Source organism: Bubalus bubalis, chromosome 12 (genome assembly GCF_019923935.1).
Source record: "Bubalus bubalis isolate 160015118507 breed Murrah chromosome 12, NDDB_SH_1, whole genome shotgun sequence".
NCBI lineage: Eukaryota > Metazoa > Chordata > Mammalia > Artiodactyla > Bovidae > Bubalus > Bubalus bubalis.
The window spans coordinates 37,567,282-37,590,583 of NC_059168.1; the positions used below are offsets into that span (position 1 = coordinate 37,567,282).

General features: G+C 34.7%; 1 protein-coding gene across 5 annotated transcripts in view; it reads right to left on the reverse strand.

Moving 5' to 3' along the window:
- Positions 1-23,302, reverse strand: part of CCDC88A (coiled-coil domain containing 88A) — a 117,921-nt gene that overhangs the window by 72,005 nt on the left and 22,614 nt on the right. For all 5 annotated transcript variants that reach the window (XM_025261047.3, XM_025261046.3, XM_044925920.2 and 2 more), the window contains exons 3-7: positions 15,223-15,331; positions 9,831-9,900; positions 7,405-7,463; positions 4,682-4,765; positions 3,047-3,187 (exon numbers count right to left, since the gene is read on the reverse strand). In XM_025261047.3, the coding sequence (XP_025116832.1) occupies positions 3,047-3,187; positions 4,682-4,765; positions 7,405-7,463; positions 9,831-9,900; positions 15,223-15,331 (463 nt within the window). The remainder of the gene's footprint in view (positions 1-3,046; positions 3,188-4,681; positions 4,766-7,404; positions 7,464-9,830; positions 9,901-15,222; positions 15,332-23,302) is intronic.

A 23,302-nucleotide genomic window follows, 5' to 3' on the forward strand; every position in this document is an offset into this window, starting at 1 on the left:
CTGCATATAGTAATTACTAAATATCTGTTTCATACACAAACTAGTACTTAATTACATGCCACCTTATTTTTCATTTACAATGTGCTTTTTTAAAATAAATCAGATACAACCTTCCTTATACTTCCTTTGTATCCCTGATGTTATCCAGCAGAGTAGTGAATACAAAAAGCTGCTCAAAAATATTTAACCAAATTATTCACAAAACAGAAAACTCAAGAAAAGTACTGAAGATACATATTATATTTGAAATTAGCAGGTGGTAAAATTAAAGTATATCAACAATTTCCAGTTAAAAACAAACAGAGCACAAAAGATCTATGGATGCAAAATATTTTTTAAAAAGAAAGAAACCATGGGGAGGGAGGTGGGAGAGGGGTTCAGGATGGGGAACACATGTAAACCCATGGCTGATTCATATCACTGTATGGCAAAAACCACTACAATATCGTAAAGTAATTAGCCTCCAACTAAAATAAATTAAAAATAAATAAATAAAATAAAAAGAAAGAAATCTAGTGTTAAGAATTAAGAGAGTACCCAGAGGTACTTTCCATTTTGCCTTTTCTCTAATAGTGGTAGTTTCTTGAGCTCAAGAACTCCAAACATTTTCAAAAGTCTGATAGGAAATGTTAAGGCATACTTTTAATTTCTGAAAAGCTTTCTCTGATCCTTCCAATCTTAGGTATTCCACTACCAGTTGCAAGTAATCTTTCTTCTTTAAATTCCTATAGTACAACATTTCAGAGAAGGAAATGGCAACCCACTCTAGAATTCTTGCCTGGAGAATTCAATGGACAGAGAGGCCTGGCGGGGAACAGTCCATGGGGTCGCAAAGAGGCAGACACGACTGAGCAACTAACACACACACAGTACAACAGTTAGATACATGTCTCTTTTTTTGGTACTTGTCACTTACCAACTTTTATTACAGTTAACTCACTTATTAAAATAATTTCTCTATTAGACTGTAACCATCTTTGGTTCTTCTTTGAAAGTCTGTTGCTCTCACATACTCTAGTAAAAGTTCTTACAAAAAGTAGGTATTTATCAATATACGTTGAAGAATGAACATACGATACAACAAGGCTAAAAATTTCAGGTGACGATAATTACAGAATTCATCATTAAGGAAAAGTATCAGAGCTGAGATTTAGGCAAAGGTATTATAAAGGTCAGAATCACAAGTGTTGGAGTTAGAATGGGCAAGTCACTTAACCTCTCTGAACTTTAGAATCTTCATCTATAAAATGAGATTATTGTGTAGATGTACTAAGATTAAGTATACAATAAATCTACAATACAAAGCTTGGCCTAAACAGTGACAATAAATATCTAGTTTTTAGTAAAAGGAGACGATCCTGCTGGAGTATAGTCAAAGAAGATCGTGGCCTGGGAAGATGCTGCTGGAGGACATGCTACCCACTGCAGTACTCTTGGGCTTCCCTGGTGGCTAAGATGGTAAAGAACCTGCCTGCAGTGCAGGAGACCCAGGTTCAAACCCTGGGTTGGGAAGATCCCTTGGAGAAGGGAACAGCTACCCACTCCAGTATTCTGGTCTGGAGAATTCCATGGACAGAGGAGCCTGGCAGGCTACAGTCCACAGGGTTACAAAGAATCTGACACAACTGAGCCACTTTCACTTTCAAAAGATGACTGAAGAGATCCTTGTTTCATAGCATTAAGGAAAAAAAAGTATAATTAAAAACAGTGTGACCAAATTATACTTTCTACATCAAAGTGAAACAATGACGACAAAAGATCAATAAAAACAGAGGAAAGGGCTCTCTGTTCTGACAAGGGGGAGCACCCCCAGTGGATAGCCTGTGGCTGCCCAATTCTGGCTATGCCAGCAAGTGGAGGATTTGAGTGCTAGGATACCCACTTGAACTCCCAGTGTGAGTACTACTGCTCGCCAGGATGCATACTGAAAGTGGTTGTTACTAAAACAGTAAAAAGATTACTAATATAAAAAAGAAGATACAGCATATGGTTCAAGACTGACTGAAAATAAAGTGATCTGAGTATCTCAGGGTAGGTGGTTTCATATATTCTAAGGATGTTTTGAAACTCATTCTTTTCTTCCTTTGGTCTCACTGTCTTAAAATTTAGCTGTTGCTTTAAAAAACGTTTATTTCCTATATATTCTTCTCTTTTAAAGCCATAAGAAAAGCTAAAAATTCCCATCAGAAATGAATATATTTTATAGAGCAATGAGAAAGCTTTTTATTCCAAAAGCATCTCTAGAAATTTCTCCTATATAGTCTTTCATTAGTCCCAAGACTAATCAAATTCTCCATAAATAAACTCAAATCTGTTTCTCTCATGTAAATTGAACGACTGATCAAAGTTTTACAATCTCCAGAATGACAGAGTATTTTCGTCTGCTATTAAGAAAATATTACTCACCACCACATGCACTAACGTCTAGACTTCTCTAAAAATTATAAACTGCTCTCAAAGAATGCAACCAAAAAGTCTGGTGCAATTTTACTCCTTTTAAAAGCAAAGTCCTTTCTTAAAAGAGCTTATAATAATTCTTTTTTGAAAATCACACCTCATTAAATTGCTACAAAAATTTGAGAACTTTTGTGGGACATTTTATTCAGAACACCTGTTATTCTCCTTTTATTAACACATTTTTTACAGTCTCAAAATGTGGCAATGAAACTACAAAATTAACCTTAATCAAATTCTTAAACTTTGAAAAAGCAATGGTTTTTCCACTTACATCAATGATATTTTTAGTTTTACACTTTTTCCAGAACTCTGGTTTCATACTTGTTGCCAGAACTATAGGGATGAGTTTTTTAAAAAACACAGAAGAACAAAATCAGAGTAATTTAAAAGGAAGGGGAAAATAAAATCTAATTGCAATATGTTTACTAGCACTTTGGGGCTCTTATGCTTCCTTTCTGGTTCCTGTGTTACACAAAAGACTTATAGCACCTTATTACCTGTCCCTAAGAAACAGACTATCAATTCTCAAAAATCTCTGAAGTTTTTTGGAAAGGAAACTTTCATAATATACAAAAAGAAATTTACAAACCTCTGAATGTTCATCTCTCTCATCTATAAGCCTTTTTAGATGCAATACCATATTTTTCAAGAGTGGTTCTATTTCCTCCTGAGACATATCAGTCACCTCCATCCATTGTAGATCAAACACATTTTCCTGATTATGGGTTACCTTTAGAAAGCAACCAAAATAAACAACTTTTAAATAGCTAATACTTAAAAATAAATTTTAGTACATTAAGTTAAATATTATATATCCCATATAATAAAAATATGAAAAGTAAATATGTATAAAAACATTTGAAATTAACGAATGCTGAAAAAGCTTCTACTAAAAATTATTTTCACTAAGTATAGTCTTTAAATGAATTTATTTTTACCTTCTAACTAAAAAATAAGATTTAATTCAAGGCATTCCTAAGGAAAGGTAATACTATTATTTCTGACAACTGCTTTAACAGAATCAATTGATCATTTCCTTAGATAAGACTAAATTAATTGTAACTGAAATCAAAAGCAAAAGTTTTTTCTAATCCTATACTATATAATATTATTGCAATTTTATTCTTGAAAAGCAAAGTTTTTACAGTTTCTGAGGTGACACTATCATAGCACCTTAGGAGAAAAGGACTCCTAATAAAGATTTTTAAAAGAATGGAGAAGTTATATAAGTGAAATACTTATTTCTTGTTTTCCATTTCTCACTGTGATTCTGATATTTTGCTTTAATTTTCACAATAAACAGCAAGAATGGTGGCAAATTCAGTAACATGTGGCATTAACATTTATTCAAAATAAAATACAAATCACAAAGCTAATGGAAACATATATATAAAGGGAAACTACCAACAAAACTGTATCTTGTTATGTACTAATATGCTTACTGTTGACCATATTACTGACAAGAAAGCAGAGTTCTATGAACATTAACTAACAGAAAAGATAACATATGGAACACAAAGTGATTTAAATAGAGATTATTTAAATACAACTCTTCCCCCTTCCATTTCCTTAGTTCTCTCTAATCAACATGTAAAATTTAACACACTGTAGTTCTAAAAACTAATAAGTATACAAGATTAAAAGCCCAAGACTAGACAGATGCAGAAATAGCTTTTAAAAAAGCAGAAACAGCTTTAAAAAAAAACTTAACAAATGACATTGCACATTATGTCCTATATTTAGCTTTTACATGGATGTTACAAATCACTAATGTATTTATAATTCAAGCAATATCTTCAATAGAAATTCTGCTGTGCCCATTCATTAAAACAAAATCACTGGAATGACATAATACATTACCTTAGCTCACTTTAATTTGAATTACAGCCAGTGATCCACTTTATGCTGTTTCCATTCACTATATCATGCATGCTATGCTGTCTAACAAAGAAATATACATTCCTCAGATGACACTTTCTGCCTATATCCCCTATGGATAAAGTCAACAGTACATCTCTAGTCAGCACTGTGCCATTATAGATGATTCACTTAAGAAGCTATGTCTAAAGAAAAGAGGACGATTTGCCTAAAAGCACAGTGCATCTATATTTGATTTTTATTTATTCTTGCTTAAGTTATGACTTTAAGTATTTGGGGAGATATACAAATATAATGTATGATGAGCTTCATAAAAAACACATAAACATTTTATACAGATTATTACCTCTTGAATATGTGCTGCAACTGCTGCTTTCGTATCAAAATCTAAACCTTGAATTCTTTCAATAAATTCTTCTTTTTTCTGACACTAAGGGAAATGAACAGAACAATCACTCATACTTTATAGGGTGTAGTTGTTAATATGTTGTAAATAAGTAAAAACTCATTAGGCTAAAAAGCTTGGCTACAATGAGGGTTTAAACAGCACAATGAGGGTTTTGTTTTGCATTTAAATGATCTCTCTAATATACTTACCTAATAAAAAGATTAAAATTTAGAAATATTTATTTAAAAAGTAAGGTACTGAAAATCCATATTACTTGTATGCTGAAAAGTTCTAAAGCAGGTAATCATTACACAACTCATGTGAGGTCAGTACAATATTATTATGCTAACTTTACAAACAGAGAAGTAAAGAATCAAGAACTTGTTTCAGGGAGGATAAGTTACTTGCCAAAAAACACAGTGAGTCAGTGGCAGAATTCGGAATATAGCCAAAATGCTCAGTCAGTCTTTGGCTGTCATCAAACAACACAGCCTTTCTTCTTGGAAAAAAAAATTCTAAGCAATTTTTACTTCAAGCTTACAATTCATTCTCACATCTTTATCCTATCAATCTCAATGAAAGCAATCTCTTTTTGTGGCCCAGTTCAAAACATATAAGATATTACAATAAATACTTGATCTGTTTCTAACAAAAAGTTACCGGGGCAAAATTTAAGAATGTATATACAAGTACACATGTAGCAAGTGGAATAAAGGCAGCAATTCTTCATTGTGTACGTTAAAAAAAACTTGATATAAACTAAAAATGTTATAATGCAAACCTTATCTTTTCCTTTCCAATCAGTACTGAATAAGAGCTTAACATGCATCTTACTGTTTTATTCTATCTTCCCTCTACATCTCTTATACTGTAATCCAACTGTTTGTGTAACTGTATTTTTACAGCTATCAAATGAGAAGTGCATACAAAATAGACAGCACTGCCTTGTCTAGCTTAGTTGCATCTTTTGGGCCAATTACTGAACTCACTAGAAGGCACTAAACTCAAAAAAGAAAAATTGGGTCTTTGGTCAATAAGAAACTTAGTAAGGTTCTGATTTATACTCTACATATTACATTATAATATTCTATTTCTATTGCCACACAATTTAACTTAATTAAGCACATTTCTATCAGTGCAGAAAGTTCCTCATCCTATAAGAACAAAATTATTAGGATAATACAAAAATATTTAAAATTAAATTACAAGAAATGTAAAGTTTTCAGTTTTAACGAGGAAGTCAGAGTTTTGGGGAACATGTCATAAAAATTACCAGGTTTAAAAACAAGATTTTTGGTCTACTGACTAATATCTGACAGGCATAGTGAGAACAATTAAGAATGACTTTCAGATAGTACCTTTGTAGCATATATAAAATAACTTTTTAGGTATGGTAACCCCAATTTTTAAATTTTATGCTTCCAAAAGTGTTGCCCAATAAATAGTTTGAGCCAATGAGCATACATTAAATGGCAGGGTTATAATAACTATGACTCAACGAAGAGTCATAATTCAACTGCCATACCTCTGGCTGATTTAGGTTTAAATTAAACATATACTACAGTTCCCTTTTCTAAGTCCTGGAGCCACTGTTTATATTTATACTATCTTTAAAAGCTCACCCTTGAACACAATCTCAACACAAATCAATGAGAATTCTTCCTTTACCCTTAAAATACCTAAAATTTGTACTAAATCTCACCTCTATTCAAACTTTAGAAGTTTTAAGAAGGCTAGACTTTCTTAAAGAATAAACAGGCTAGACTTTCTTAAAGAATATAGGATGAAGTTGATAGGTTCTTGAAGGCTAGAAAGGAGAGAGTACCAAGATGGAAAACAGAATGAGAAGACAGAAATTTTGAAACTGAAAAATCAGAAAATCAGTGTTGTCCTACACAGTACTCAAGAGCTACCTATGGCTGAGTATTGAAATGTAACTAGTACAAATGAGCAATTGAGATTGTAATTTTATTTAATTATAATTAATTTAAGCTTAAACAGCAACATGTGGCTAGTGGCTATTCTACTGACAGTCCAGTTCTAGAGCATAAAAAGTCTGGTGTTAAAAACAGAATTACAAATAGTTTTACTTCCAATTATAAAGACTCACATGAAGACTAAATAAGCATTAGCAAACTTTTTCCACTTAAAATTAAGCTCTTTTTTCTTTATATACAGTTCTTAAAGTGTTATGGGAACTGAAGAGATTTCTAATTCTATTACAGTAACTAACTTCTAAGCCAGCAGATGATTGAGACTTCGTAATTTCTACCTTTTGATCATCACTCCTCTTCCCTTCAATAACACATACACATACACGCATAAGTCATAAGGATGCTTTGGGAGAGGTTTTCAGGGTACCTTTAGGGAACTTGTCAAGCCTGGGGTCTTTAAAAGCCTCAGTATTTTTTAAAAAATTAATTTTAATTAAATTAAAAGAATTAAATTAACATAAACATAATTTATGCTATCATATATGACTATCTGATAACATAAATAAATTTGAAATAAAATAACAAAAAGTGTTTTTCTTCAGAATCTCCTTAGCTTATACAGATATGTTAACATTTCTAACATGGACTCTGAACAGCAAAGGCCCATCCTTTAAGTCTTTCTGAAAGTAGAGCCTCAAAAATTTACAAAAACTTATTAAAATAAAAATATGAAATATTTTAACTTACCTGAACTGCACAACCCAGTAAAAGCAAAAGCAACTTTTTAACTTCTTCTGTGCCTTGTTCTGAAATGAAAATAATTACTAGGTACAACATTTTACTTTAGTTCAACTTTGTGATAGTGGTAGAATTAACTCTAGAGATGGTATTCACAACTTGATCAAGGAATTAAGTTTCTAAGTACAGTGAATTCAAAAGAGCAGCTCTTTATGTGCACAATGTCGTAACAGCAGAAGAAATGTGCAAGGATCTCAATTTTGAAAGGCTGCAGTATAGATAAAAAAGCTTTCAAAGCTCTATGTGATAAAGGATGCTAACTGTAAATCCACTACTTCTCCATAAATTATTATATCACAACAGGATACCAAATTAAGAACTGCTGCTATAGAGACATGCCAGAGTCAGCCAAAATGGTCCTGAATAAGTTTGGCTTCTTTTAGGCCTATTGGCTTTTTTTTTCTGAAACACATATCTTATATGATTCATCTACCTATAAAATTTAAATGGCTTTTCCACTATGTAGAGTCAGAAGAATCAAAACCTTAAATGTCAGTTACAGTGAGGCTGGTAAAATAAAGGTATATAACAAGCAGGATAAAAGTAATGGTCTGTAACAGAGCTGGAAAGTATATTCACTGTCCAACAGTATTCAATCCAAATTTTCTTAAAATACCGAGTCACTCCAGAATTTCACCATCAAGCCAATCTGTCTACAAATAAGTCCAAATTTTCTTTTCAAATAATTCCTCCTACTCTCCATGAAACCTTCTTAGCTACACTAATCACCCTTCCCCAAATATACATAAATACACATGCCACTGCCATAACTTCTGTTACTCCCTCTGCCTGTCTTTTGTCGCTACCCCTCTCCCCTAATGAACTACTTACTAATCACAATAATATGCACAGCTCTTCAATCTCTGTGTAGTCTTCCTTGACCCAAATACCAGTGGTCTCCAACCCTCACTAATTTGCCAACTTTAAGAATAATCAATAGCTCCATATTTTATAAGCCTTAACATTTTTACATCTATTTTGCATTAATTATTACATGACCCAGTAATCTGTTTATCACCCACCAAAACACAAGATCCTCCAGAACATAAACCATTTTCTTTATATTCCTGGTCCCTCTAACTTGGTAAGTAAATCCTAAATATATGTGGAATTGAAAACAATTCCATTCTACATACAACACTTTTTCATTTTTTATTTGTATATTTAAACATTCCAGAATGTCTTGAAAGAGCACATAACCTCCTAATTCACCCCCATTTAATGGGTAGTTTCCTCAACAAAACCAGCTGCTTGCATTTAGTTTTTATTTTGGTTTTATCTTTGTTTTGACTGAAGGTCGGAACTGGAGAAGATATACTTGATTTGGGTTACATGTAGCCTGTAAGAATTAAGTCCTTTGTTGAAACTGTTAGGTAGCTGTTAATTTTCCCAATTGTTCAAAAATTAAAACCCTGAACATGTCACAATTAAAATCTGGTAAAGGGAAGAAACTTGAAGAAAATAATTTAAATGATCTAAGAAACTATTTCTCATCTTTTTTCCATTCAAAAGTAGTTTAATATAAACTAGAAAATGTGTATGCATGCTCAGTCATGTCCAGCTCTTTGCGGCCCCATGAACTATAGCCTGCCAGGCTCCTCTGTCCATGGGATTTTCCAGGCAAGAATATTGGAGTGGGTTACCATTTCCTCCTCCAGGGGACCTTCCCAACCCAGGGATAGAACTCTTCTCTTGCTTCGGCAGGTGGATTCTTTACTACTAGCATCACTTGGGAATCAATCAGTAAAACCTTAGATTCAAACAACTCTGGCAATGGTGCGTGTGTGCTAATTAGTCATGTCCGACTCTGCAACTCTATGGACTATAGTCCACCCGGCTCCTCTGTCCATGGGATTCTCCAGGCAAGAATATTTGAGTGGGCTACCTTTCCTTCTCCAGGGCATCTTTTCCACCCAGTGATCAAACCCTCATCTCTTATATCTCCAGCATAGACAGACATGTTCTTTACCACCAGTGCCACCTGGGAAGCCCAAAGCAAACACCCGAACAGAGTGAACAGAATCCTAGAAATCACTTCTAAATCACTTCTTTTCAAAGCTTATATTTTTCTAAGCTTTTAACTACTGTACTTATCTTCCATACTTATCTTTAAGGCACTAAAAATCATCACAGAAAAGTATCAATTTGGTAGGTCAAGAAAACACTGGACTTAGTAATGCTTGTCTGATTCTGCTACAACTTACAAATATTCTGTTCATTTTCTCTATACAGAATGGATTATAACCTCCAACTTTCCCTACAGACTGATGAAAAACATAGTGTGTTAATGGAAATAATCAAGATCTTAGTGAGCATTACAACACTACACAAAGATGGTATCTTTATTATCAAATTATGCTAATTTTAATACTTACCAGAAAAGGGATTTTTGCCAATGATTAAGACATTTGGCAATGACATCATGATCAACTGTTGCAAAGTCTCCTATAAAAAGATACACAAAGGTTGGCGTGTGAGTAAAGTTGACAGGATTATTACTCAACAAGCTATAACTTACTATTTGCACATCTCTTAGATGCTATACCTACACTGCTGCTGCTGCTGCTGCTAAGTCGCTCCAGTCGTGCCCGACTCTGTGCGACCCCATAGACGGCAGCCCACCAGGCTCCCCCGTCCATGGAATTCTCCAGGCAAGAACACTAGAGTGGATTGCCATTTCCTTCTCCAATGCATGAAAGTGAAAAGTCAAAGTGAAGTCGCTCAGTCGTGTCCGACTCTTCGCGACCCCATGGACTGCAGCCTACCAGGCTCCTCCATCCATGGGATTTTCCAGGCGAGAGTACTGGAGTGGGGTGCCATTGCCTTCTCTGATACCTACACTGGTATATTGCAATTAAAAAGCTTACAAAATGTGGAAAAAAAGGTAACTAAAGTCTTAAATCTTTTGTAACTATAAGTTAATGACTTAAATAACTAAAATTATAATATTAGATGTCCATAAAACAAAAATGTCCAAGTTGAACTGAATTTTAGGTATAAGATAATTAAACAAGCTTCTTCAATAAAAATTCAAGTATGTGTACTTTTTGTTGTTTTGTTTTTTTACTACTTCTAAGAGAACTAAAAAAACAACTGATAGTAAAATTAAGAAAGCCAGTTAGTTCATTAAAAATCCTATCTTATGATCATTTTCATAAAAGTGAATGATTCTTCCTCAGCGAATCATTATTTATCTCCTATCAAAAACAGAAGTTTCACTCCCTTTGACTTCTGTCAAAACTTTTTGTGACAAGAATATATACAAATGTTGATGGTAGAGAATGATTCAGAAAGAGCTGAATGCTTCCGAATTACTCATTTTATTTATATACCCAGGATGCATCTTCTGTTCTTTGAGCAAATCAAAGAACACACCATGTCTATCATTACAACCACCAACAATGACACACTACAAACAGTCTGGGAAGAAAGAGACTACAGATTGATCACTGTAATGTGGTAATACTGAATCTTTGCAATATTAAATACTAATAAGTGCTTAACTATTGGGCTTTCACTACATTAGCTGCTGAGGAATAATTTTTTCCTCTGAAAATAATAGAAAAGAAATAATTATTTCTTTCAGAATCATTCTTTACTTTAATACTATGACAAAGAAGCAAATAACCATGAAAACCTAATTTGTATTGCTTTTAAAAACCTGTGTGATCTACAAGTGTTTTCTTATAGCCAGAGAACAGCATGATACCAGAGGCTAGTCAGAATTGATCTTTTATCTATAATTTGTTACAGATATGTATGAGAAAGTTATAAAAATTTTTCTTCAGTATTATATTCACTAGTTCTTAAAAAAACTAACACCAAAAATATGCACACATTTAAAGTACATATTTAGTATATGCTGAACACAATAAAGAATATAGTTAAAATATTATGTAAATATTGTTAAGAATATTAAAAATAAGTGTCAAAAACAGCTACAATCACTTACTCCAACAGATAATACTGAGTTTGGGAGTATTTAATAAGTGAATTTTCAAGTCAAAAGCAAGTTATCTCAAGATAAATATGCTATAGCCAAGTATATAACAGCTAAATGGACTTAAATAAATGTCAAATTAATTGTAATTTTTAGTTTCCTTGTTCTTATTTTTTTCTCATTTTTTATGACTTTGTTGAGTATGTAGTTCTAGAATTCTTTTTGTTCTTTTAGAGAGAGAAGGTAAAAACCTGCAAAAGCACTGAGAGAAAAGTAATTATTAACCAATAACTACATACCCAACGAAACTATCTTTTCAGAACAAGGATGAAAGAAATGCATTTTCAGACAAACACTGATAAACATTACTATCAACAAGCCTTTTCCACACAAACAACTAAAGGATGTACTTGAGGAAGAAAGTAGTATCAAGGCAGATCTGAGATACAACAGAAAACCATGTAGAGGAAAAAAAGGAAACTATGTGACTGGATCAAAAAGAACACTGATTGATTTATTTAACAGTATGCTTAATATTTAATTAATGGGGTTTAAAAAGTACTAGAATACAAGACAAGAAGAGCTTAAAATCTCTAACAGGGAATGGCTGAAATAAGGCAAATTATCTAGGAATCAGCAAACTAAGATGGACTGGAATGGGTGAATTTAACTCAGATGACCATTATATCTACTACTGCGGGCAGGAATCCCTCAGAAGAAATGGATTAGCCATTATAGTCAACAAAAGAGTCAACAAAAAAGAAATGCAGTACTTGGATGCAATCTCAAAAACAACAGAATGATCTCTGTTTGTTTCCAAAGCAAACCATTCAATATCACAGTAATCCAAGTCTATGCCCCAACCAGTAACGCCGAGGAAGCTGAAGTTGAATGGTTCTATGAAGACCGACAGGACCTTCTAGAACTAACACTCAAAAAAGATGTCCTTTTCATTATAGGGGACTGGAATGCAAAAGTAGGAAGTCAAGAAACACCTGGAGTAACAGGCAAATTTGGCCTTGGAGTACAGAATGAAGCAGGGAAAAGCCTAATAGAGTTCTGCCAAGAGAACACACTGGTTATAGCAAACACCCACTTCCAACAACACAAGAGAAGACTCTACACATGGATATCACCAAATGGTCCACACCAAAATCACACTGATTATATTCTTTGCAGCCAAAGATGGAGAAGCTCTATACAGTCAGCAAAAACAAGACCAGGAGCTGACTATGGCTCAGATCATGAACTCCTTATTGCCAAATTCAGACTTAAATTGAAGACAGTGGGGAAAACCACTAGACCATTCAGGTATGACCTAAATCAATCCCTTATGATTATACAGTGGAAGTGAGAAATAGATTTAAGGGACTAGATCTGACAGACAGAGTGCCTGATGAACTGATGGAGGTTCGTGACATTGTACAGGAGCAGAAATCAAGACCAACCCCAAGAAAAAGAAATGCAAAACAGCAAAATAGCTGTCTGAGGAGGCCTTAAAAATAGCTGTGAAAAGAAGAGAAGCGAAAAGCAAAGAAGAAAAGGAAAGATATACCCCTTTGAATGCAGAGTTCCAAAGAATAGCAAGGAGAGATAAGAAAGCCTTCTTCAGCGATCAATGCAAACAAATAGAGGAAAACAATAGAACAGGAAAGATTAGAGATCTCTTCAAGAAAATTAGAGATACCAAGGGAACATTTCATGCAAAGATGGGCTCGATAAAGGACAGAACAGGTATGGACCTAACAGAAGATATTAAGAAGAGGTGGCAAGAATACACAGAAACTGTACAAAAAAGATCTTCATGACCAAGATAGTCATGATGGTGTGATCACTCACCTAGAGCCAGACATCCTGGAATGTGAAGTCAAGTGGGCCTTAGAAAGCATTCCTACGAACAAAGCTAGTGGAGGTGATGGAATTCCAGTTGAGCTATTTCAAATCCTGAAAGATGATGCTGTGAAAGGGCTGCACTCAATATGCCAGCAAATTTGGAAAACTCAGCAGTGGCCACAGGACTGGAAAAAGTCAGTTTTCATTCCAGTCCCAAAGAAAGGCAATGCCAAAGAATGCTCAAACTACCACACAATTGCACTCATCTCACACACTAGTAAAGTAATGCTCAAAATTCTCCAAGCCAGGCTTCAGCAATACGTGAACCCTGAACTTCCAGATGTTCAAGCTGGTTTTAGAAAAGGCAGAGGAACCAGAGATCATATTCCCAACATCCGCTGGATCATCGAAAGAGCAAGAGAGTTCCATAAAAACATCTATTTCTGCTTTATTGACTATGTCAAAGCCTTTGACTGTGTGGATCACAAGAAACTGTGGAAAATTCTTTAAGAGATGAGAATACCAGACCATCTGACCTGCCTCTTGAGAAACCTGTATGCAGGTCAGGAAGCAACAGTTAGAACTGGACATGGAACAACAGACTGGTTCCAAATAGGAAAAGGAGGACGTCAAGGCTGTATATTTTCACCCTGCTTATTTAACTTATATGCAGAAACACTGGGCTGGAGGAAGCACAAGCTGGAATCAAGATTGCCGGGAGAAATATCAATAACCTCAGATATGCAGATGACACCACCCTTATGGCAGAAAGTGAAGAGGAACTAAAAAGCCTCTTGATGAAAGTGAAAGTGGAGAGTGAAAAAGTTGGCTTAAAGCTCAACATTCAGAAAACTAAGATGACAGCATTCGGTCCCATCACTTCATGGGAAATAGATGGGGAAACAGTGGAAACAGTGGCTGACTTGATTTTTCTGGGCTCCAAAATCAATGCAGATGGTGACTGTATCCATGAAATTAAAAGATGCTTACTCCTTGGAAGGAAAATTATGACCAACCTAGACTGTATATTAAAAAGCATAGACATTATTTTGCCAACAAAGGTCCATCTAGTCAAGGCTATGGTTTTTCCAGTGGTCATGTATGGATGTGAGAGTTGGACTGTGAAGAAAGCTGAGTGCTGAAGAATTGATGCTTTTGAACTGTGGTGTTGGAGAAGACTCTTGAGAGTCCCTTGGACTGCAAGGAAATCAAAATAGTCCTAAAGGAAATCAATTCTGAATATTCATTGGAAAGACTGATGCTGAAGCTGAAGTTCCAATACTTTGGTCACCTGATGCAAAGAGCCAATTCATTAGAAAAGACCCTGATGCTGGGAAAGATTGAGGGCAGGAGGGGAAGGGGACGACAGAGGATGAGATGGTTGGATGGCATCACCAACTCAATGGACATGGGTTTTGTGGACTCAGGGAGTTGGTGATGGACAGGGAGGCCTCCTGTGGTTCATGGAGTCACAGAGTCATACACGACTGAGCGACTGAACTGAAACTGAACTGAACTACAGTCATAATACTATTGCATAAAAAGAGTAAGCTACTGATTACTTTTGGCCTTTCCTATGAAAAGAATAAAAGGTACAATTTCAAGAGCAGTTTCAAAAAAAAACAGAAGTAGGGTGAAAAATTTCAAACCAGTAGATAGAAAAACGTGTAGAAACAATTATATATAGTGTAATTTCTCCAGAATAATAAAACAATGCTAAACTGATTTGCACCTAAAGTGTTTCACTATACAAAGTATCAGGAAATTTTAAAAATCATAGAATAATTATTTGTAAATTTGATAATTATGAAGTACATGTTTGTATCTTTAACACTGCATAAGAAACAAACTGTGTTATGACTACTCTACCTGCAACTAGACCAATACCTGGTATATAATAAGCCTTTAGTATATATTAGGTGACTAATAACACCACAAAAATGTGATTATGAAAGCAGTTATTAAAATATTAGATTAAAAAAAGAACTACTTACCTGGTAATAAAATTTTATCTGTCTCACCAAAATGGACAGATTATGAATTCTAAGTGAAGCATCATTGTTGACTTTTTTATTTACTCTCTGACTCTCTGATTTAGGATTACTGTAAGAAATAAAAAAAGGAATACTTTAAAAATTATATTGAAATATACCTATCAATTTATAGATGACTAAAAATAATCAAATAATACATTTTTTATATACACAAACTGTGTATTCATCTTCATTGACAGATGATCCAAAAGGACACATGATTATTTTGACATGTATTCTGTGGTTTTAATTCATATAAATGCATCTGATATTTCAGAGACAGTGGTAAAATATAAGTCAGATGTTGCACTTCATTCTCATTTTGTCTCTTCATCTTTCTTGAAATTAATAACATTTTATTTCCTTTGAATATATATACTTCCACTACCCAAAATAAATCTATTTAAATCAATAATGTAAATTTGGACTAATAATAAATGTTGTATCTTCTCAGTGGCAAACGAGGACTATACTTGAGCAGGCAATGTCCCAGAGAAATTAAAGAGTGAAGTGATGACACAAGATATCACTTTCATCTTGGATAAACTTTGTAGATTTAATAAAAGCATAGGAATGAATGATTGTAAAGTAGCATAAGCTGAAAATGAATAAAAGGTAGGACATGGTTAAGAAAGAAATTCAATGACACCAAAAGCAAAGGCAATAAAAGCAAAAATAAACAGGTGTGACTACATAATACTAAAAAGCTTCTGGACAGCAAAGGATACAGAAAAAATGATAAGGTACATAATTGAATGGGAGAAAATATGTACAAATCATTTACTTAATGGGGTTAATGTTCAAAATATACAAAGTATTCATATACCTCACTAGTGAAAATGATTTTAAAATAGGCAGAGGAACTGAATAGGCATTTAAAAAAAAAAACACACCACCATACAGATGGTCAATGGGTATATAAAAAGGTGCTCAACATCACAAAAATCAGGAAAATGCAAATCAGAACTACAAAGAAGTATTACCTCATACCTGTTGGAATCACAGTTATTAAAAGAAAAGGGATAAGGGTAGGTGAGGATGCGGAGAAAATGACCCCTTGTGCACTGCTTTTGAGAATACACTGGTGCAACCACTGTGAAAGTTCCTCAAAAACTTAAAAACAGAACTACCATATGATCTAGCAATCCCATTTCTGGGTATAAAAAACAAAGGAATAAAAACAAGATCTCAAAGAGATAATGGTGCTCCTATATTCACTGCAGCATTATTTACAATAGCCAAGATATAGAAACAACCCAAATGTCCTACAACAGATAAGTGGATTCAAAACATATGAAATACACACACAGACACACACAGGTACATACACAGATAGAGGGACTTCCTAGGTGGTACTAGTGGTAAAGAGCCTGCCTGCCAATGCAGGAGACTTAAGAGACACAGGTTCAATCCAAGGGTCAGGAAGATCCCCTGGAGGAGGACACGGCATCCCACTGCAGTCTTCTTGCCAGGAGAATCCCATGGACAGAGGAGCCTGGCGGGCTATGGTTCACGTGGTCACAAAGAGTCGGACGAGACTGAGGTGACTTAGCATGCACACAGACAGAATATTATTCAGACATGAGAAAGAAGGAAATCCTTCCATTTGTGAAAATATGGATGAAACTTGAGGGGGTCATGCTAAGTGAAATAACCTAGAAAGAGATGGAAAAATACTGTATGTTCTTCTTTATATGTGAGATAAAAAAAAAAGTCAAACTCATACAGAGTGAAGTAAGTCAGAATGAGAAACACAAATCCACATATATACGGAATTTAGAAAGACAGTAACAATGATCCTACATGCAGGGCAGCAAAAGAGACACAGATGTAAAGAACAGACTTTTGGACTCTGGGAGAAGGCGAGGGTGGGATGATTTGGGAGAATAACACTGGAACGTGTATATTACCATATGTAAAATAGATGACCAGTGCCAAGTTCGATGCATGAAACAGGGCACCCAAAGCCAGTGCTCTGGGACAACCTGGAGGGACAGGGTGAGGAGGGAGGTTCGAGCAGGGTTCGGGATCGGGGGACACATGTATACCCGTGGCTGACTCATGTCGATGTATGGCAAAAACCTTCACAATACTGTAAAGAAATTATCCTCCAATTAAAATAAATAAAATAATTTTTAAAAGAATGTCAAATTCATAGAAATAGTAGAAAAACACTTGCCAGCATCTGGGGATGGGAGAGTTGGGTGGAGAGAGGGAGAGGTTGGTAAAACGGTATAAAATTTCAGCTATAAGATGAATAAGGCCTGAAGATGTAATGAAAAACATGGTAACCACTATATTAAATAACTGAAATTTGCCGAGAGTGTGGAACTTAAATGTTCTGACACACAGTTAAAAATGTGAGGTGATGGATGTATTAATTAATTAGATGGTGGGAATCCACTCACATGTACACATACATAAAGCCACCACTACGTACACTTTAAATAATTACAATTTTGTCAACTATATGTCAATAAAGGTGAAGAAAATAAGTTTTTAATTAAAGTTGTTTTTTTTTTAAAGAATAGGAAATTTAAGTAAAAGGGGTGGTACTAGAACAGAAGGGTATAAGTTAATGCCAGAAGATTAGCGAAGATCTAGTTCCTCATTAGGACAAGGAGGTCAAGCTAGAAAATGACATTGCCAGGTGAAATGTCCCTATGCAAGGGCTGAGTGCAGAATATCATAAAGCAGGAATCTAAGAAGTTGCTGGGACAGAGTATTAACCCATGATTACAGACTTTAAGTGCAGGTACCTCCACATGAGAATGCAGAGAAGACTGACACTAACCCAGTAGAGAAGAGGAATTGAACAGACACTTCTCATTCCTTAATCCCTCCCTTTTTTACACAGTCATTGTACTCCTGATGCCTTCAGTTCCTTCCCTAGACAGCACTCTATGGTGCTTTATTTCAGCAATTCTTTTGTGGGTTACATTTATCAATATTTACCATATCAGAAAATAAAACAGAAAATTTCACATTTGTTTACTTATTGACTCATTAAAAAACAAAATAAACCCATTACATGCTTATAAACACCAAACCAAAAAAAATTTTGAGAGGACTGGCACTGTTTTACTATTTTTACATATCTCTTTAATATCTAGCTTAATGTTAAAAAAGGGGAGGGCTGATGTTCATCTTTGCTACTGCATTCCATCTACTGTTTCTGTTACTTTGGTTCATGTATATGAAGAAATAAGGGGCTTCCCCAGTGGCTCAGTGGTAAAGAATTCGTCTGTCAATGCAGGAGACATGGGTTCGATCCCTGGTATGGGAAGATCTCACATGCTGCAGAGCAACTAAGCCCGTGCGCCGCAACTACTGAGCTTGCACTCCAGAGCCCTGGAATTGCAACACTGAGCCCGTGTGCTGCAACCACTGAAGCCCGTGCGCCTGGAGCCCCTGCTCTGCTACAAGATAAACCAAGACAGTAAGAAGCCCGCTCACTGCAACTAGAGAAAAGTCCATGCAGCACCAAAGACCCAGCACAGCCAAAATAAATCAATAAAAAATTATATATATATACAAAAAGAAATCAGCCTCACACAGACATTTAGTTAAAAGTAGACAGAGCCTGTGGACTCTCTGAAAGGACCCTCAAACTGTACTGTGAGAACTACTGCTTTACTTCAACTATTCTCTTGCCAGCACTCTCAACATTAATCCTTCTGTTTTTTTTTATCACATTTACACTGTCAATCCCTGATACTGGATCAGCTCAACTGTGTACACTGAGATTGCCCATAGTACTAGATGAGAAAATAATACAATTAAAACTCAGCTAAAACATCATATAGGGAGGAACAGTTAGCACCAAATTTGCCCTTTGCCATAAAGAATTAGAAACTGGACAAAACATACAGTAACTAATTTCAGACTTTGAACAGCAAATAATACAAGACTATAATCTCTAGCAAAGCTCTCTCTAATGAAACAGTAAGTATTTTCCAGAATGAGACACAAGGAAGGGTAGCCCACGTCTCCCTGAACTCAGGGAGACAAAGTTTGGAGTTTAGGGGAATTAAAAAACTGAAATTTTCAGAAAAGAAAACCAGAGACAAGGAAGCTATACAAACAAAGAACTCCCAAAATATGCCCTTAAGATTTTGACTAAATACTAAGTTGTACAAATGTACCCTAAAACTCCAGGAGGCTGAGCAGAGGACAAGTACAGAAAAGCTGGAAACTAGATAACACCCAAAGCTCACAGAGTGCAGAGAGAAATTTAAGTTCTGACCACTCAGAATAAATACCTAGAGCATCAGTAGAGTCCTCAGCAGAATCATATCTTGCAACTAAACTAGCAGTTGAGTAAAAGCTATTCCAGAAGCTCCTTAGAAAGCTTTGCAAACAAGCATTGAAAGGCTCAAGCTGGGAATTCTCTGGCAGTCCAGTGGTTAGGAATCTGAACTTCCACTACAAGGGACAAGGGACTGAACTCTGGTCGGGGAACTCAGATCCCGCATGCCATGCGGTGCGGCAAGGGAAAAAGGAGAGAAAAGAAAGGATCAAGCTGACTGCAAGGAACTTGAAAACCTGCCAAAACAAACTTCATCACTGCTTAAAGAACAAGATCTAGACACCACCATGTAATAATCACAATGTCCAACATAAAGTAAAAAATTACTAGACATGCAAAGAAGCAAAACAAATACATAAATAATGTGATTTGTGAACAGGAAAGAAAATGGAAACAGTTAACAGAAACAGACCCAGAAATTAAGAGACCATGGAAACAGCAAACAAGGATTTCAGAAGAGCTACTATGAATATACTAAAGAACTTTTAAAAAATAAACATTATGTGAAAAAAAAGTTAACTATTTTTAAAAACTCAAATGGAACTTCTAAGGCTAAAAAATATAATATCTGAAATGAAAAATTTATTGTATTTCTGTAATAGAAGATAAGAAACTATTACAAAAGATCAGTGAATTTGAAGACACACACACACAAAAAAATTCCAAAAACACAGAAAAAAAAAAACACCTGAAATGAACAAAGGAGACTAAAGGAGCTAAGGGGCAACAGATTAACCAAAAAGTTGCATGGACAGTACAGTTTTTTTCCTAAACCACTTGAGAATAAACTGATGGCCTGATACCCAAGAGTCCACAAATATTTTAGTATTTATCTTGTACAAACACATGTAACTATCAAAATTGGGAAATTAACAATCATATAATTACTATCATCCAATCTTTATAGAATCCAATAACATTTGCTCCAATTATGAATGGATTTATAGGAAAAGGATCTAGCTCAAAACCACACTTTGCATTCAGTATTCTGAATTACAAACTTCAGTCTCTTTCAGTTGGAACAGTTTCTAGCTTTCCTTGAAATTCATGACCTATGTACTTTAAAAAGTTATAGGCCAGTTATAGGCCAATTTTTTATAGAATGTCCTTCAATTGGGTTTGTCTGATTAAATTGTATACTGCTCATAAGTTCAGGTTACATCTTTGACAGGAGAAATGCAGAAGAGATGCTCTGATCTTCTCAGTGCATGCTAAGAGGAGGTACATGATTTCACTTTATCCCATTACTGATAATATTCACTTTTATCACTTGATTAAATTGGTATCTGTCAGTTTTCTCCATGATAGTCACCATTTTCCTTTTGAAATTATTTTGTGAAGACATACTTTGAAACTATGTCAATAATCTGATTTACATCTATCTTCAATTTATGTATGTTTATATCAGTATACACTTATGATTCCCCATAATTATCAGTGATCATAATCTATTAGTATATAACTTCTTTTACAACTATGATAGATTGCCTTTTCATTTTGTTGACTGTTTCCTTAATTGTGCATAAATTTTTTAGCTTACTGTAGTCCTAATTGCCTATTTTTGCTTTTGTTGCTGTGCTTTGAGATCATATCCATTGATATGATCCACTTTTAATTTTTACTAAAAATTTTTTACTACAAAACCACTTTTTAATTTTCTCTAGGAAGGGCTTTTATTAGCTATATTCATAAATTCCTTCCAGTTTTTGCTGTTAATGTGATTGTAATTTTTTAAAATATATTTGCTAGTAGATTACTACTGATATGTAAATACAGTCAATTTTTGTGTATTTCTCTTATCTTTAGAAATCCTGTTTGTTGGTGAAAATCCTTTAGAAATTTCTCTTATCTTTAGAAATCCTTTAGAAAACCTGCTCTTACAGGGTCTCTAGAATGTAATTTATAATTTTTACATATTGATAATCAATTATCCCAACACCAATTACTAAAGAGCTTATTGTTTTCCACTGATCTCTATGATTATACTAGATTTCCCTGTAAGTGTGGCTATACCTTTGGCATGTATTCTGTTTCTTTAACCCATCTGTCTATTCCTGTGCCATTAAAACCCTTTAAATATTACTATGACTTTATTGCCATCTTGATTCTGTTAGAGCAAGTCCTTCTCCTTTGTTTTTGTTTTGTAAATTGTCCTGCTTAGTCACACTTGCTGCTCTTTTCTATGAGTTTTAGGATATTTATTAAGATTCTATGAAAAGCTTGTTGAGATTTATTGTGATTTTATTAATACAACAAATTTGATACATTCACATTAGTAAAATTTCTAAATTTATGCAGAATGGTATTTACATATTTAAGTAGGCTTTTTTTCCTTGGGTTTTTGTGTGTGAAATGGATTTGTTTTCTATCACACTGTCTTCTTGGTCACTGCTAGTGTATAACAGGAAAACTGTCGTTTTTGTATATTACACTTCTGATTAAACACCTTTTAAAATTTAGTTTATTTAGTTCATTTTCTTGGATTTTCTAGCTGAAAAAATGTTAAGTAAATGACAATTTATCTCCTTTCCAATCGTGCATCTCATTTCTATTTTTTACTTACTGTATTAACAAATAATAATGGAGATAAGAGCTATCCTTATTTTGTTCTCAAATTTCATGAGACTGCTTTTAATGTTTTGCCATAAATACCTAATGTTCACCATCATTTTCTGATCAACACCCTCCTTCAAATTAAGTTCCCTCCTAATTCTATTTAATATTTTAACTGGTGAATTTCTCAAACATCTACTTCCATGTGATTCTTCTCATTTAATGTGTTAATGTAGTGAATATTACATTGTTACATCTTTAACACTGAATTGCCCTCACAATTCTAGACTATTACTCCATCAGCCCCACCCCATAGTGTAACTACTATTCCCATGTTTGGTACATCATTCTGTCATGCTGCTAAGTCACTTCAGTCGTGTCCGACTCTGTGCGACCCCATAGACGGAAGCCCACCAGGCTCCCCCGTCCCTGGGATTCTCCAGGCAAGAACACTGGAGTGGGGTGCCATTGCCTTCCCCAATGCATGAAAGTGAAAAGTGAAAGTGAAGTCGCTCAGTCGTGTCCGACCCTCAGCGACCCCATGGACTGCAGCCTTCCAGGCTCCTCCATCCATGGGATTTTCCAGGCAAGAGTACTGGAGTGGGGTGCCACTGCCTTCTCCATTCTATCATAGGTCTTCCAATACTAACTGCCTTTATGCCTTTTACTTTCTCACCAGAATGTAAGCTCCCTGACAGCAGGGACCTTATCTTATTATTCTCTAAAATCAGCATATATCCTAAGCAAATGTTTGAATAGATAAAAACAATAAATGATCTGAGACCAAGCAAAGAGTTTTTTTAATATAAATTTATTTATTTTAATTGGAGGCTAATTACTTTACAATATGTATTGGTGGGGTTCAGGGTGGGGAACACGTGTATACCCGTGGTGGATTCATGTTGATGTATGGCAAGCAAAGAGTTTTAAAAATTGTTGCTTACTATTAAGAGTTATGAGATGACATTCTCCAAGCTAAAGTCATTTGGCAGACTTGAATAGACACTCCCTACTAAGGTTTGTGTCCCAAAGATCAGTTGAATAACACAGTTCTAAACCACAATTTGAGACATACAGAACAAGCAAGAATAATAGAAAAGAAAGTTAAATCTGACTTGTGACTGACTTATACTTAAAGCAAATTATGAACAATGAATAGCCCAAAGCAAGGGTGTATAA